At 41.7% G+C, this 17,289-nt stretch overlaps 3 protein-coding genes across 6 annotated transcripts; 2 read left to right on the top strand and 1 right to left on the bottom strand.

The window, feature by feature from the left end:
- Nucleotides 1-583: 583 nt before the first annotated feature.
- On the top strand, nt 584-3,302 carry LOC135500658 (uncharacterized). The gene is made up of 5 exons (XM_064792253.1): nt 584-1,307; nt 2,160-2,237; nt 2,414-2,482; nt 2,618-2,752; nt 3,049-3,302. The coding sequence occupies exons 1-5, from the start codon at nt 794-796 to the stop codon at nt 3,249-3,251; spliced, it is 999 nt and encodes a 332-aa protein (XP_064648323.1). The 5' UTR covers nt 584-793; the 3' UTR covers nt 3,252-3,302.
- LOC135500809 (putative nuclease HARBI1) lies at nt 3,209-5,226 on the bottom strand. Its single transcript, XM_064792461.1, has 2 exons — nt 4,512-5,226; nt 3,209-4,183 (listed from the first exon to the last, which is right to left on the bottom strand). Exons 1-2 carry the CDS (start codon nt 5,224-5,226, stop codon nt 3,669-3,671), a joined length of 1,230 nt encoding a protein of 409 aa, XP_064648531.1. The 3' UTR covers nt 3,209-3,668.
- Nucleotides 5,227-8,504: 3,278 nt separating this feature from the next.
- LOC135500263 (glycine amidinotransferase, mitochondrial-like) lies at nt 8,505-15,817 on the top strand. 4 transcript variants are annotated; one of them, XM_064791606.1, is made up of 9 exons: nt 8,505-9,789; nt 10,676-10,785; nt 11,563-11,745; nt 13,010-13,208; nt 13,502-13,692; nt 14,143-14,265; nt 14,448-14,685; nt 15,190-15,334; nt 15,685-15,817. In XM_064791606.1, exons 2-9 carry the CDS (start codon nt 10,723-10,725, stop codon nt 15,782-15,784), a joined length of 1,242 nt encoding a protein of 413 aa, XP_064647676.1. In that variant the 5' UTR covers nt 8,505-9,789; nt 10,676-10,722; the 3' UTR covers nt 15,785-15,817. The 4 variants fall into 4 exon arrangements, with proteins under 4 accessions (XP_064647676.1, XP_064647677.1, XP_064647679.1 ...); XM_064791607.1 differs by lacking the exon at nt 8,505-9,789 and adding an exon at nt 9,796-9,982; XM_064791609.1 differs by lacking the exons at nt 8,505-9,789; nt 10,676-10,785 and adding an exon at nt 12,478-12,537 and having other exon boundaries at nt 11,660-11,745.
- Nucleotides 15,818-17,289: the final 1,472 nt, after the last annotated feature.

Raw genomic sequence — 17,289 nt, 5'->3', positions numbered from 1 at the left:
CATCCACGACCCAATCGGTTACGACCTTTTCGATATGAATTATTATTCAAAGCCAACCGTGTTTTTCCTAGCTTTCAAAAGCAGAGATAGGCTGCAACCAATTTCTGTTAAGATGCTTAGAATATCATGCGTGTTCATGCCATTGAAGGCTTGGTATAAATCATACACGTTTTATAAAGAGATTCAGGTCCTGGTGAATTATCTGGTTCATCCCAAAGATCGTCGACATTCAAACGAAAAGCAAATTCTCTTGCAAAATAATGGCGACTTATTTGCACCCGTTGCTCTCGTAAAGAACGGCAGGAGGACAATTCGGTTCGCTAAGTTATTTAAAAATGTAAATTAAACGTGATGTAAAATGTCAATTTGACGTAATGTAAGCGACAACATTGCAATTCAAGCTGGGATTTCTTTTTATCGGAGACTCCGCCAAACGGTGAGAAGTTCAGAGCCAAATCACACATGGCATCAGGAACTATTTCTTCGCAAATGACATCACAGTCTTCTTAATCGGCAATAAACGCCAGCTCGGGACGGACGCGTTCGCGGATTGTGCTCGAAACGAGGCTCTGGTCCAGGGCCCGGTTGCTCAATCAGCGTTATGTTAACGTGGCGTTAGCAGCATTTTTCAGCGTTAAATCCTTAACGTGGCGTTTGCTAACTTAGCGTTAAATTTGGGTTGCCCAAAGTCATTTTAACGCCAGCGTTAGCTAACATTGCCTAAATGCTGGCGTTAGTGCGTTGCTAGGGAAATTACCCACAATGCAATCAAGTTCCTCCCAAATTTTCCAAGATGGCAGCCTCAAGTACTGAGAATTTTGTATCCGCACCAAAAATGAAAAAGAAGAGGGAAAGGGGGTCCAACTGGACCCCAGAAGTCACCATTCTACTTGTGGAATTGGTTGAGGTCCAGTTGGAGATGCTTAGGGCAAAGTTTAGTAACGAGGTCAGCAAGAGCCTAAAGATGAATGTCTGGGATGGTATTGCAATGAAGGTGTCAGCCCTGGGAACAACCAGAACTGCAACCCAGGTGAGGGAGAAGTGGAATTCGTTGGTGTCCAAGGCCAAGGAGGTGCATGGGCAGCGTCGACAACACATGGGCAAAACTGGTGGCGGGGCATGTATGGCGCCATTGAATGCCATCACAGAGAAGATCATTGACATCTTCAAAGATGATGCTAGCTTCAATGGTGTTGTTGATGGTTTTGAAACAACAATTGGCCAGCCTCAACCCCTGGATATGCCTTGCAAGAAGAGGAAGACAGTTGTTGACCCACATCATCATGGGGTGCAAGCCAGCACATCTGGTATGTGTTCATTATTTTACAACTTTTTTGATAAGTCAACCTTTATTTTGAGCTAGAAAGAAGTTTTCTAGTTCGTCTGCTTGTTTGGGAATCCCCAGCAAATGGGAAACTCCTCCAACTACGTCATTATTGGCACACTGCCAATGTACATGTTCAAAACGCATGCTTGCCAAATCACACGATACCAAATATACCAACTTGCCACACCAAATATCCTCGTTTCCCCCGTAGAACACTGTTCAAACAAATGATCAACATCTTATAAACATACTAAAAGACAGACTTACTATAATGAACCATCTTTTTTTGTATCATAACTGTGAATAAATACAGATTTCATTTGGAAATTTGTGCAACATTCTCTAGCTTCTGGAAATGCTTGATGCGAACTGAGCATGCTCAGTGGGCACACATAAAATATGAAGTGCCATTTCAGCTAAACTTTTTTACAGTGCAATACAATAATAAACAACTATCAAAGTACAGATAGTATAACACTTAATTAAAAACATACAGAAATACCAGTTTACAATACAGTGAAAATGAAAGCTTATAAAGGGAATAGTCAGCACATTTCACTGACGACTTTTATATAAAAATAGAAGTTTTGAAAATAGCATTATTTAGTATAGAGACTGCTTAATGTCGGTCATGTAGATCTAAAACATCTGAAAAATATTAACTACCCTTTAGAAAAGTTAATCTCTATAAATACTCAACTCTTAATATATTAATAGGTGGACACCTTGCAAAGAAATGAAATCATCTTCAACATGTTCAATTGTTGAAGAAGGAAGAGTAGACTTTTTAAATAGTATTTACAATTTCTACAAAAAAAACCTCTCATTCCAGGAAGAGTTTTCATACCACCACTTAAGCCCAGGAATGAGGAGCAAGTACCAGCCTCTGCCATTGTCATTGCTGAAATAGGTATGATTTAAATTATTTTGTCTTATTGGCAAGTTAGACCAACTGATGCATTCACTGTTTGAATTCTCAGTATCAGACTTTTAAAGTAGTGACAGAATACAAATTTTGATAAAATACCAACTGTTTTAATGCAGACTAAAATCATCTAGCTTGCTAATTTTCTGGTCGAATTTCAGGTCTGCCAACTTCTGGATATCCCAATGACGACATTGAAGAAGTCAAAACAAGCATGACTTATGAATCAGGTAATTGCTACACTATACATATGTTTCATGACATTATTTTTATGACATAAAACAAGCATTCATTTTCGAAATTAATTAACCAAGAATGAATAAAACCTTGTCTCTATTTAAACTTGCCAACTACCTGTATTTCAGATTATTTGGAACTGTGCTCAGCTGGCCCCACACCCCCAAAATGTGTCATGACAATGAAGAAAAAGACTAAGAAGGTGGTACCAGCGAAATCAAAATCCTCCAGGTCAAAAGTGGGATCGGTAGGATCAGCATCAGGTTGGTATAGCTTTGCAAAACTTTACTGACAATATTCTATAGGCTATACTTCTCACTTGATTAATTGCTATGCCTTAATATCTTAGTACTTGGTCAAGGTTCAGGTAATGTCAAGAATAATATAGACTAGTCTTCATTGATTTTTGGTGCTATCAAAGAATGAATTACACATCAAGTAATATGATAATAATAAATGACTGAATTATAGGTAACAGCCATAGTATCACACAAATGTACTAAATGTTAGACAATGGTATGTGTACCTGATCGAAGATTCATATGTTGTCATTTTTCAGGCTCTAAAGTCAGCAGCCAAGACATTCGCGACCTTCAGTTGAAGGTGTTGCAAGCCACTTTGGAGGCGCAGGTAGCTTTGGCAGAGACCCAAAAGGTGCAACGGGAGGAAGCCAACACCCATATTGCACTGATGAAGGTCAAGATGGACTACTTGCGCGAGAAAATGGAAGAGGAGGCCCTTCACAAATTTGTGAATTTTTAACTTTAAGGACTGCCAGGAAAATATTAACATGTACATATATTACATTGTACATTACATTGTACATTACAGCATTATTATAAACGAAATTGTACATGTATTTATTATGAATGAAATGGTATAAAGATTCAAGCTGAGCTTGCGTTGATTAAATTGCCAATTACTAACTGGGGCTTAATTGAATTTAATCAGTTTACTCAGATAGCATTTTAAAAAGGGAAACTATAGGCATTGGTTAGGGGGTTAAATTGGTCATCTTCAGGTGACTAATATACACAGCAAGGGCACTTGGTCATGTCAGATTCAGTATGAAGTATGGAATGGTTTTAACATACTGTGAGATATGGGAGACGATATAATTGGCTGCTTCGTCTATTAACTTTTTCTTGCCTATACCTAGCTGCTGCCTATAGTTTACCTTTAGAAGTATTTGGTTGCCAGGTAATCCCTGTAAAGTCGTCCATTTTCTGGCCCATCATAATCGTCTCCACCATCACTATCACTGTCGCTATCAATGTCGTTATTCTCAAGATCACTGTTGTCACTCTCGTCCTCTGGGGGCTCCCGTTCTCCCCTCATGACTGCAATATTGTGCAACACTGTGCACGCCGACACAATCTTTACCACACGTTCAGGTTGCATGCGAACTTCGCCATGCAACACATGGAATCGCCGTTTGAGGACACCAAAGGCATGTTCAATGCGAACTCTTGTGCCACAGAGGGACTTGTTAAAGTGCTGCTCACGAGGTGTTGTAGGGTTGGGGTAGGGGGTGATGAGGAATGGCCTGCAAGGATAGCCACTATCTCCTAACATCATCCCGTCCTCTCCTCTTGGGTTATTCGCTTCCATGTGGACGGAGAGGGCTGAGTTACGGAAAATGTAGCTGTCATGGGTAGCTCCAGGCCACTTTGCCACTATGTTTGTGAACTTTCCTGAAAATTTACACAGCAATTAGATACTACAGGAATCCTATTTCAAGTGGGAGTCAAACTCAAAGTGGTTATAACATCACTGACTAGGACTAGGAGAAAAATTCCCAACATACATTAAAATGCAGATAGTGCCCCCTTTAAACCATTGAATTAATACCAAGTTTGCACCCCCTATATCAGCACTGCATGAACTTGCATGACCTTCACCTCGGTCATAAACAAAGATGGCAGCTTCTGTCAAAACTTGTCAGAATTCAGGGTGAAAAATCGTAGTTATTTCATCAATTTCTGCAAGAAATAAAGGTTAGGTATGTTAATAAATACTTACCAGTGTGGTCACAGACTGCCTGGATGTTTAGGCTGTGGTAGCCCTTGCGATTAACGAATGACGCTTCATAGTTTGGGACCCTTCCCTGCTGCTGAGGCTGCTGTGGATCATCATCATGTGGATCTTCCTCTGGCCGTGCTGCATTTGGCATTGGCTGTGCCTGCTGTGGTAGCTGCTCTTCATCATCTGCTGGTGGTGGTGGTGGAGGTGGTGGTGCTTCTACTGGCAAGAGTGGCGCATTTGGGCATATAATCCTCACATGGGTGCCGTCTATGCAGCCGAGTACTCTTGGGAAGCCTGAGATGTTGTAGAAACCCATCTGTACTTTACGCCGCTCTTCGACTTGGATTGGCCATTTTATAAATTCATCCCTCCGGCGGTGTAACGCAGCACTTACATCACGCACAGCTCTTGATACTGATCCCTTGTCTACACCAAGGGTGTCTCCTATTGCCTCCAAAAATGCCCCCGAAGCAAAAAAACGCAAGGCAAGGAGCACTTGTATTTCCACTGTGAGGGCCATTGACCTACCACTTGCTCTTTCGAGGTCCTCTCTCACTAAATCACATATAAATTCAATCCCATCCAACTCAAAACGATACCTTTTAAATAGTTTCTTATCATTAAAGCGCTCAAGATGATTAAAAGTGCGATTATATTGTCGAATTGCCTGAATTTGTGGCTGAAGTGGAAAGATTGCAATGTTGGCGGCCATGTTGGATTTGCTGCTAACGCCAAAAATCTCCTAACGCTGGGTTTAACTGAGGCTGAGGAGGTACTTTAAATTTAACGCCAAATTTAACGCCGGTCTTTGCCTAACGCTAATTGAGCAACCCAAAAATATTTAACGCCACGTTAGGTGAGATTTAACGCTGGCGTTAATGCAAACGCTGATTGAGCAACCGGGCCCTGATGTGCTGGAGATTTGGGAATCTTCTGTAGGTGGCACTATACGCAGTCACGCGGGGAGGGCGGGGTCCGGGGTCACTCGTCAGTAGCAACTCTAATTGACGTCACGCGAGGAGGGGTCCACCACATAGACCAATACTTCCTCCCCAAAAGGGACAAAGTGCGAGGTGCCTATTGCGAAAATGATTGGTTGACGAAACAATGGCCTGATTGATTGGCTAGCGTTGTGACGTCAAACTATTTTTACACCTGTTTTTCATCATGGGTTAATCTTAGATGCATTTGGGCTGGAATTCCTGGTTTTTTTCGAGGCAGCACAAAGGCTCGATGTACAGCGTAGCGGATCGAGGCTATGTAATGGGCTATCCGCCACACTACATGTAGCTTTTCCGCCTGATTGAAACAAAATTTAACTCTCCGCGACTTGCACTCTTTCCAGGAAAACGCTGTAGTTGAATTTAAGAGACATGGTGTTCTTTTATTCAAACCCCCCGTGTCAGCTTTTTTACTTAAAAATGAGAGTATGCGGTATTCCTATGATTTCGACTCATGTTGTCTAATATTTTTCCACACATCCAAGAACAAATATCTGCGAGTGCTAAAGGCCGTGCTTGTCTATAAGATATCTGAAGGCGACCACCGCCTAGTATATAGCATGTCGGCATTGTCAGTCGTCTGTCGGCTTGTCTTGAAAATAGTAAGTGCTATGAAGCTGTTCCTTCTTGATATGGATGGGAAAAGAGCAGACTACAAATTTATAGTTCAATTGTTCGACGTGACAACAGGCCAGCTAAGTGAGATCCTATTCCCACCTGATCATCCAATTTTAATGGCTCATAGAATTAGTGATGCGTCTTTCTTTGGAAGCCAGTTGTTGATTGGCTACGGAATGCGGCAGAAGAAAACATTCGACATCGCCTTATTCAATGTAACATCATGGCGCCGAAGGCAGTGTATCCTCAAACCCGGGCCTGGTTGGTCAACAGATGAAGCACCTAAACTGATGATCACACCCGATGGCAATATGGCGTACCATATCATGAATGCTATACATAGATTCATATCAATTTGTCACATATTCCCAACAATGAAGTCCCATCCTCGTAGGTCGTTCGGAATACTATATCAAGTGACGGGCCAATCGGGGCCATTTTACAGCCGAAAGCAATCGAAATGTTATTCGATTTCATTCAAAGGCACCAGAGCTATTTCCATTGACATGTTTAAACTGATGTGCATTCCTTTGAATCCTTGGATTACCGGAAACACATTTGTGAAGCAGAAACAGATTATCATCAGTTTTGATAATGTCCATCGCAAGACAAACGAATGCCTAGTACCGATCCTCAGTAACGGGGATTTATTTTCACCGGTGCCCTCTTTTGAGCACAGAAATAGAAATAGGATTTTCAGGTTTTCGAAATTATTCAAACAAATTGAATAATAGGTCATCTGGATATTCTGACGGCCGTACGAATTGCACGCGATAATGATCAGTCTTCTTTAGCACTAAACCCGATGCACTTTCATCGCAAGTAGCTGCTCCGTTCACCTCTTGGGAACAGTGTTCAAATACCTGTTTTTGATCAAAAGGATTATTCACTATGAATATTCAAGGATCGAAATGATACTGGATTTTTGGAAAATTGTGTGTGTGATTGCTTTCCCCTGTGCTTTTTCACCTGCACTGGTTCCAGTCAAGCTCAGGACCCAGTACAAGGTTCTGCTCTTGGTGTTCAAGGGCTCCAGGATATCTCAGATCCATGATTCAATTAAGAAGGATCGATCGCCGAAGCCTTAGATCAGGATCTGCGATGTTCCCAGAGGTTCCTCGGTTCAAGTGCCAGACTCTTGGTGGTCGTTCCATTGCGGTCGCTGTTCCAAAACTGTGGAACCAGCTGCCGCAAAAGCTCCGTAACATTGATTCCCTCCAGACTTTTATGTCCCTCCTAAAGGCCCACCTTTTTGCAGTTGCCTTGGGGAAAAAGCGCTCCGGAATACCCACTCACTGCGTAATTGGAGCACTTTACAAATGCCAACATTGATTGATTGATTGATTGAAGTGCAGGCGTGTTTTTTTTGCACACCAGCCACTCAAGATACCTCCAACACCTTATTAAATTAAAGTAGAACCTCCCCTTGCGGACACCTCTGCCAGGCGGACACCTCCGCATTACGGACATGTTCGTTCAGTCCCGATTTTTTTTCTTAGTCATTTGCTTTAACCAAAACCTCGGTAGGGCGGACACCTCTCTACTCCGAATTGCGGACACGGCCATGGTGACTTTTTGGTCCAATTACCTCACAATTACAGACAGTTAACAAAAACAATGGCTTCCCGTGTTCACTTAGGTAGTCGATTAGACCTAACAGGTGTGAAGTTTGCGTAATTGATGAACATAATTAGACACAAAGTTCAGTTAATTGGAGTGGAGTGAATTTAATGTCCGTTGGTCTCCTAATTAAAACAGAATGAATTGTTTAATTATCTTCACTGTGCATCACATTGCCAAGCTACTGTATACATGCTTCCCGAAATTGGTGGCTTGCATTGGAACTAATTTTTTCCCCCTTGCCCGTCATCAAAGGCATTCAAGTGAGTTGGTCAAGCATGGCTATCTCCTTTGTCCCTCCACCATGAGGCCTAGTTTCCCCTTATGACATCATTATTTCGGACACTCAGCGCCCCATTTCTGGAAAGGTGTATAATGTAACATTAATTGCAGTCCATTGAGTAGTTTGTCCCCTTGTGTAACAAGTATTACTATAATGATGTACGCTGTCTATGTAATAAGTATGTAGCGTGCGAACACAACCTGCATATATCAATGTTGGCAAATTAATATTACCTCCACTAGAAATGCTAATTAACTAATTTCAAGTTCGCATATAAATGGCATCAAATTATTTGTAGTAGTTAATATTTTTACAACTAAATGGAATATGTAATATGTAAGCTTCACGACCCCCATGTTCATGAACATGACTACACCTTTTGGACGGTAGACGGTAATAAAGGCACTGGAAAAAAAGGCACTGGAAAAAAGGCACTAGGTAAAAAAGGCACTAGGAAAAAAAGGCACTGGGTAAAAAAGGCACTGGAAAAAAGGCACCAGGAAATCACTATACTAGGTAAAAAAGGCACTGGAAAAAAAGGCACCAGGAAATCTCTAGGTGAAAAATTCATTTGGGGTGCCCCCCCCCTTGCATTTCTATATGTGTAATGTGCTATGTGTAATGTGCTTCCAAGTCTTTCTCACCAATAAAACTGCAATGAGACTCATCAAGAATGTTTTTCTAGATGTCAATAGCCACTCTTGTGATAAACTATTGTATCTTGTAGAAATAGGTTGGTGAGGAACCCTAAATCTAATTTGATTAAACTACTGGACCAAATCGGATGATCTTTGTATCATTTTTTATAAGGATTCCCTGCCTATCCAAGCTAGTTTTTCTGGTCGGAGGGTACTGAAAATAGGCTGTTCCGTTTTTTTGGACCACCCAGTATTCTGTTGATGTAGAAAAAAACTACACATAGAAATGCACATAGAAATTTTTATTTTTATTTTTTATCTATGTAGTAGAGATTTCTCAGAGATTTCCCATACATTTTTTCTGGTGCCATTTTTCCATTGCCTTTTTTTCCAGTGCCTTTTTTACCCAGTGCCATTTTTCCTGGTGCCTTTTTTCCAGTGCCTTTTTTACCTAGTGCCTTTTTCCTAGTGCCTTTTTCCTAGTGCCTTTTTTACCTAGTGCCTTTTTCCTAGTGCCTTTTTTCCAGTGCCTTTTTTACCTAGTGCCTTTTTTCTGTTCCTTTTTTCCAGTGCCTTTGTTACCTACATTCCTTTGGACAATAATGGCATAACCTACCTATAAATGACTCCTCTACATTACGGACACCAACGCCCAGTCCCATGGGTATCCGCATTAGAAAGGTTGTACTGTAATTGGCCATTATCCAGTAGTGCAATCAGATTCCATAAACTCTTTTTCTCTTTTACAGTTTTATACAAGTTTTACGGTACCGCCTCGCTATCGGATTTGCCATCTACCTCAACACCTGTTGGTTTTATTATACATCAGGTCAAATATATATGGCAGCATTAATAATACATGTAATCAGTATGTAATGCTTGGCCTAATGACGTAGTCCCTTTTATAATATGCATCGTTAGAATAAATTCATCCTTTGATGGCTTTGTAATAAATAGTTCAGTGAAGTGCGGGTCAACTTTCATCCAGTTTACCATTCCAAAAGTTGGCCGAGTGGTGTGCCAACACGGTTCTCCTTGGTGTTAAAGCAGCTAACTGACCTATTTGTTTTATAAACTTTGAATTGTGACCGGTCACTTCCTTCCTACTTGACGAGGTGAGTTTTTGGCTAGAATTTGAAATCTGAAACCTATTAAATCTCTTTCAAAACAAAGTGAATAGCAATTTCAAGGTTGGGATTCGGTCCAGAGAACAGCCTCCCAGGTTTTTAATAGGCATTCACTTCATTTTGAAGGAGTTCTTATTGATTTGGGACGGGTAGACCATATGCAGGACCAAGATGGGTACAGGTACGTTGCTGCATTGCCCGGGGCATTGCCCGACGCACTGCAGTAGGCTACGAGACAATACCACCAATGAATATTCATAGGTTGGAGGTCCAGACCTATCAATTAGACGCGAGCATGTTTTTAACTATCAGGTACATATTTGGAGAGGTATTGAAAAAATATTTGCTGTGGCAAGTCTACAGATATAAAACCCAGGATGAGCTGCAGGATCGACATAAGTGAACAGTACCTATAGCCAACCCTTAAAAAGTGAAATTTGTATGATTGAAAATTTTCGTTTGCATAAATACGAACTGATGAATTTCAACATTACCGTTACAAATACTATATATGTACATACCAAGTTAGTTTGATCACGCTTTGCATTTGATTTTCCTGACACAAGTTTAGAGGGGCACGCCCTTCGTTTACACTCAACGTAAGTCTTTGATCTTTACTGTCCTATTTCGGGAAGCCCTGGCATTTTTCACAGGTTTCTTAGAAATCCGACCTTCTCAGGAAAACGTCCGACAATGTCGGATTTTTATCGGATAAATCAGGGAAAAGTTAGAGAAACCGTTAATGGTCGGAAAAGAGCTTTCCAGTGGTAGTCTTTGCACTGCGAAGGTCATTTTTTTATAGTTTTCCTTCCAAGCGCTTGATTGGATTTTTGCATCTTAGTAATCGTATCCTTATTATCTTTTTATGCTACAGAGATAGAATAAGGTATTCTCTTCGTACTAGTAGAAAGTCAGAAGAGAATGAAGAGGATTATTCAACCATTGGGAAGATATTTGTCACACAGTAGAGTGTCTCAGTGCAGAGTAAGTTTTAAATTGTCTCAAACGGGGTTCGGGCTCTTTACTAAAATGACAACTTTGGTAACTGAGAAGTTCCATTAAAGAACAGTGCATGGTATGAATTTTACCATCTACATGGACCCTATACCATATCACCCCCCTCCCCCGCTCCCTCTTTTCTATGGTAGTTACGTTTTGTGTGTGCGCTCCCACACCCGTTGTACAGCGGAGGTCACACACGAGGCATGTGACACTGTGGGTATCATTAGTAAATATTTTGGTCCTATTGTCTACAGCTTTTGGCTTGCCATATTCATAAAACTTCACTCACACAGATCGTCTTACGTCAAAGGGTGCAATTCCGAATGAGCCATCATAAACTCCTGACTAATTAGCCGATGCCGGTGCTAGTTCATTTTTCATATGGCAGCCGACAATTTTATTACTCATTAAAAATGTTTTTTTCTGAAGTTGGTGACAGTTAAAACCGCCCGGTGTGAAAATCCTCAGCGCAAGTGCCAGGGTTGGTGAAATACCTGGCACTGGCACTGCACTGGCACAAGGATGCATCACAAAATTGTCTGCAGTCCACTGAAATTCATATGAAATCAGACTGCTTTGAAGGCCAATTGTTAGTGTGAGGTGTGGGTCCTTGGGCACTTGGCCGAAAGGGCACGAAGGGGCACGAAGGTGTTGGTCCTTAGCTGAGAGATACTGATGGCGTCCATCATCTATACTTGATCTTACTTATAGCATATGATAATATACATGTACAGTGTGCAATGATATTTTGGTTTTCAGAATTTGTCGACCTCGGCTTCGAAGTTGCAGGAAACGAATAATGTTTCGTTGAACACTGCGGAGGTATATGAACCTTGGGAGCACACGCCGGTTTGGTCATGTAACGAGTGGGATCCCCTCGAGGAGGTGATAGTCGGGAGGATAGACAATGCCGTGTGGCCTACTATGGGCTCAGAAATAAAGGTCTGTATAGCAAGGTTCGGTTGGCGACCTGGCAGTCACCTCATTCTCAGAAATAAAGGCTTTGAGCTTGAGAAAACTGTAAAGGTCTTTCGGTCAACAAATACATGTATAGTCCATTTGGGAAGTTGTTCGCCCAAAAAAAGAAAGAGTTTTTCACTTCATTTCCAACTTCTCTGGGGTGCATATTTGTGTTTGCCAAAAAACATTCGCATATCGTTCAAACCCTCAAAACGATCTTCAGAATGGATTACTGGTGAATTGTGGGTTAGCAGTGGATTCCTGACAGATGATTGATCTGGCCTAAACACGTGACTGACAGTGACCCTTCCATAACAAAGGTCACATAAACGCCCATCCGTCTCTGGATGCCCGCGACCAGAATCACCAAAACCTAAAACAGTGTATCTCATCTCTCCGGTATATACAGGTCGTCCTCGTGAATACCGGTGTAACATCTGTGGTTGTTTCCCATGTGTCAGTGTTTCCAAACAATAGGCAGCTAGAGAGACCATGACTTTTCAATAGGGGGATACACAGAAAAACTCGTCAATCTATTTTTGAGCGTTCCCAAACAATGAGGGGAAACACTCAAAAACAGAAACACTCAAAAACATTACACTGGTATTGGGTGCCATTTTGAAGAGGCCTCTTGGGGTGCCATATATTGCATGTATTATAATTGGCTACTCACACTCCACGAACAGTGCTATTTAAATGTTATTGTATGCACAGGTGGTCACAGTCATTGGCTAAAGATCTGTAAGCCACACCAGCGGGTATTTCTAATGTTTTGTAAGTCAATGTTCCACGGCGGTATGGGAAGCGGCGCTTTGCAGATTGTGCATGGCAAGTCACAATAAAGGCGGGACCAGGGCCTACTTAGTCCTACTGGTACTCTTTTGTTGACCTCCGAAATCTACAATATATATAGTGCATGTACTTTTATAGTGCATGAAGGATATGCTACCATATTCACGTGGACATCCCGTATAAACGTATCACCTGGGAATTTTAAACCGCCATTAATAAATTGATTGATATTATGATAAAGCTACTCGTGGTTTATTCAAATTCCGGCAACACAGTAGGCCTATTAAATTTTATTTATTTATTTATTTATTAAAACCTCCTTTGCAGGAGAAACAGTACACGCATACATCACAGTTCGTTTAGCAATAATAAAAATAATACAATAATAAAAATAATAAATATAGTGCATGGTTTTATTTCTCAAACGTCCTAACTTCACTTGGTTTTTTTCAAGGCGCTATTTAATAAAATGGATTCCTGGCCCCTCTTCCAAAAAAATGCTGGTCAGCCATTCCCAAAGAAATTTATGGATGAAGCAGAGAAAGAGATAAATGAATTGGTTCATATTCTTGAGCAAGAAGGTGTTAAAGTGCGGCGTCCTGATTTGGTGGATCATGGGAAGACATTCGAGACACCGGACTTCAAGGCTTCAGGTACGGTATGATTAGGGAGTTTTCTCAAAGCCCCGCAACGTCCAAAATACGACAAGGCGATTATTTCATATAATCTTTTTTGGCAAATAATTAAGTTCCCACTTGGCGCCTTATAGTTCCGATCTGCGGCTGATTCGGCAGAATAAGTGAGAAGCAAACACAGGGGAGTTTGTGGAAATGGGTGAACAAAACTTAGTCATTTTTTGGAAATAATCAAACTTCTCGCTGCCCCAAGCGCAGACAAAATGAGTTAATGTAGTCGGCGCTTGGCTGGTGTTGTTCTCTTCTTCCAGGGATGTATTGTGCAATGCCACGTGACATCTTGATGGTGGTAGGAAACGAGATTATCGAAGCTCCGATGGCGTGGCGATCGCGTTTCTTCGAATACCGAGGCTATCGGACATTGATGAAAGAGTATTTCAGAGGCGGCGCCCAGTGGACCACTGCCCCCAAACCCCTCATGTCCGATGAATTGTATGACAAGGTAGGGCCTGTGTTGACTGAATTCATTCCCTAATTTGCATCTAATGAGGCGCCGAAGCATGCTCAGATGCTGACAGCGAGGGGTGAATCGCGGCCTCAAGCTGAACATCATCGGCGCTGCCTACCATCTTTTAGTTCTTGGACAGCCTAAGTAGGTACCGGTATGCCATTAAATTTTTTACCTAATTGAGTGTGTTAATTAGTATTATTGACATTTTGGGAAACCCTGGGTGTTTGGCTCACACTTCATTATTCCCAATTCAACAATGGCCTTTGATCTTTATTGCCCTATACTTTGGGAAGCACTGCCTTTTCACGGGCTTTTTAGAAATCCGATATTTTAGAGAAAAGTCGGACAATGTCGGACTTTTGTCGGATAAATCAGGAAAAACTTAGAAAACCGTTAAGAAATCGGAAAAAGCCTCCTACTAGTGACTGGCCTCTATTGCAGGATTGGGATCAAAGTCAAGGACTCGCCGCTCAAGGGAAATTCGTTACGACCGAGTTTGAACCATGTTTTGATGCGGCGGACTTCATGCGCGCTGGAAGAGACATATTTGCACAGAAAAGTCATGTAAGTCGGCCAGAATCAGGAGTATAAGGTGTCGAATAGGTCATATCAAGAAATGATGAAGTCGAAGAATTTGGAACTTTAGAAATGAAAAAACTCGTGTTTTTTTAAGAAGAAAAAAAGTTGGACAAACTTTTTCTGAACTGAGACTAATTTTTATTTTGCTTTTCTCGTTATATATACAGACGACAAACGACATGGGAATAGACTGGGTAGAGCGCCACCTTGCGCCGAAGGATATTCGCATCCATCGCGTTGCGTTCAACGATCCCAACCCCATGCATATAGATGCCACTTTCTCCATCATCGGACCAGGTTTAGCTGTTTTGAACCCAGATTGTTCGTTCCAGCGGAAGGAGCATAAGGAGATGTTTGATCGGGCGGGTTGGAAGATAGTCGAAGCCGCGAGGCCAGTCTTGAAAGGTGAGCGCATAGCCTACTGGGCCTCGGAGAAAGTCCCACAGAGGGTGGGGATGCTTAGGCTCAAATCGGTAGTCTTCAGTTGACTATTATGAAAAGTTATAAACCTGTGCTGTATTTGATTCAGCGAAACTATATATCCCTCATACAAAGCGTGAACAGTTTCGGCAGTGTGAAATAGGAGAGACGCCTATTGATCGACTTTAAGACCTGCCTGGATCCTGTCGATTGTCTCCCTCAGATACACGAGTCCACGCACGAAAGAAACTTTGTTGGTAGAAAGTACACTCCGGACGCATTGGACCAGCCTCATCCTGTCGCCTGGTACCACTGCGGCAAGTCGTAACTATATATTCCGGGGGTTTCATCGATATATATCGGCCTTCGATAACAACGACAAGCACAAAACGGGAGAAAGAAATTATTGGCAGAAATGTATCCAAAATGTGACCTGCACAATTCGAAGATGGCATCCACCTTAAATGACCATGAATCTTTATATTGCAGGGCACCCTCTGTGGTTCTCCTCAAACTGGCTGTCGATGAACACGTTGATGCTGGACGAGAAGAGAGTGATCTGCGCTAAGGAAGAGGTACCAACTCAGAAAATGTTTGAGAAGTTAGGAATTAAATGCATAACTCTGGACATCAAGTAAGCGAATTAAGGCCGGCCCCTATACTCAGTCTATTGTCTTTAAACAAAGCTCGCTGGCACCTGGGCCTAAATTCCCATTGTTCTACTGTCTTATCAAAGGGTTATCAGGACAATTCCTGGCGACATCGACCATCACGAACCAGCTTTTTTTTGGCAAACGGTGTATCAATGGAGACCAGGAGAGGAACCAGAGACGACAGCTAGCCAGCTTTATTTGAGACATAGTAGTATAGCCATAAAAAGATATTCGAACACTAAGAAGGTAAAGATAAGGAAGTTGCTTGTATAGATACGGGGTCGCATGATTACATAAGTGATTCACCTCTTATAATCTGTCTTATTTTCAGACATGCGAACTCTTTCGACGGGGGCTTCCATTGTTGGACCTGTGACGTCAGGCGCCGTGGAGTGATGGAGTCGTATTTTCATCTGCCTGATCAACACTGATGGAAATGCGTCAATGTAAAACGTAATCAACACAAACCTTGGCTACTATGATATGGCTTAGTACATGCATTGTTCTATAACATGGATACCAGCATAACTATAGGCGTTCTGTAACATTGACTTGTACATGACTGCATGTGTTCTATGCTATGGATTAGTACATGACTGCATGTGTTCTATGCTGTGGATTAGTACATGACTGCATGTGTTCTATGCTATGGATTAGTACATGACTGTATGTGTTCTGTAATATTTACCTGTACATGCATGTATATGGTAGTATACAATGTTAATTTTAAAAAAATTGAATTATCGTTCTTATTGTGTCGCGGCATGATAGCTTTTCAACTTTTGCACATCGAAGATGTATCGCGTTGCTTTGACGGCATTGCTAAAGTCATAATGCAAAGTAGTGCCATATTAAACTCTGGACGCAGTGGATCGGCCTCGTCCAACCTTACAGGAAGACCAAGTTATATAGAATTGTTGTCGAGGTCTACTTAGTGCTCAAAACACAGCTTCTCTCCTCGGAATCATCCATTTTCCCGCCCGAATCCCATTTTCCCGCAAAAGTTTCACAATATTACAGCATCATGTTGTTGTTAATGTGTTACTTTTTGGTTGCTATGTGTTAACAGGGTGTTTTAAAAATGTGGCGGCCGAACAGTTCGGGGAGCGCTATTTTCAAACGAAATTTACAGAAAGATATCCTCCGACACTCAATTAGAGGCGCTGAAGGGTAAAATCCTGTTGGGCTTTTCGATCCAGGTAAGTAAAAACCAAACTTCAAAGAAATCTGACCAGTAGTTCGCCCTCCAGATCCCCAAACGACGCGGACATAACATTTACGAATGGACTTGAGTGAAGTGTTAAATTTTCCACGACAGCTGGGTGCTGCTGGGGGCCCTTTTTGATTGAAACACCATCATATCTCATGACCCATACTAGTCCCTTTAAAATGAGGTCAATGCCACAACAATGCCTATTACAAACAATTTTAAATCATAATTTTCATGTAATTGGTCACAGGGGAGGATTTACCAGAACATGGAACATGAGTTTTCTGCGTGACCACCGCACTGAAGGTTCAAAAGATCAGTTTAAACAAATCTCATCCGAAATTGTCATAATCGACTATAGCTTGCGCATTAGTGTCGTTTAAACCGTGCTTTTTTCTACTGATTGTTATAACATGTTGAGTGAGACTGATTGTGATAAATTTGGCACAGCTACAAGATTGCGTCAGTGCCTTATGAAAGGAACCACCCCTGTAACAACTGCTACACTCAAGGTGTGACAGTATTGGTTTTGACAGGGCGGCAGACTGGACAAACAACTCGTTCGGCGCGGAAGCAGATTCGATAGTCTAAATATCGGGTAAGTCGAATGCCCGTCAAATTCTTTCAATTTCCATCTCGACTTTCGAGTTTTTCGAGGTCCCGGCCGCACTTTGAAAAGCTGTGGTCATTATACGTCAATCAAGGTTGTTTAAAAGTTCGTCGAGA

Source organism: Lineus longissimus, chromosome 16 (genome assembly GCF_910592395.1).
Source record: "Lineus longissimus chromosome 16, tnLinLong1.2, whole genome shotgun sequence".
Classification (NCBI taxonomy): Eukaryota; Metazoa; Nemertea; class Pilidiophora; order Heteronemertea; family Lineidae; genus Lineus; species Lineus longissimus.
Note: the sequence above shows the minus strand (reverse complement) of the source record. Positions and strands in the feature narration are given on the sequence as shown.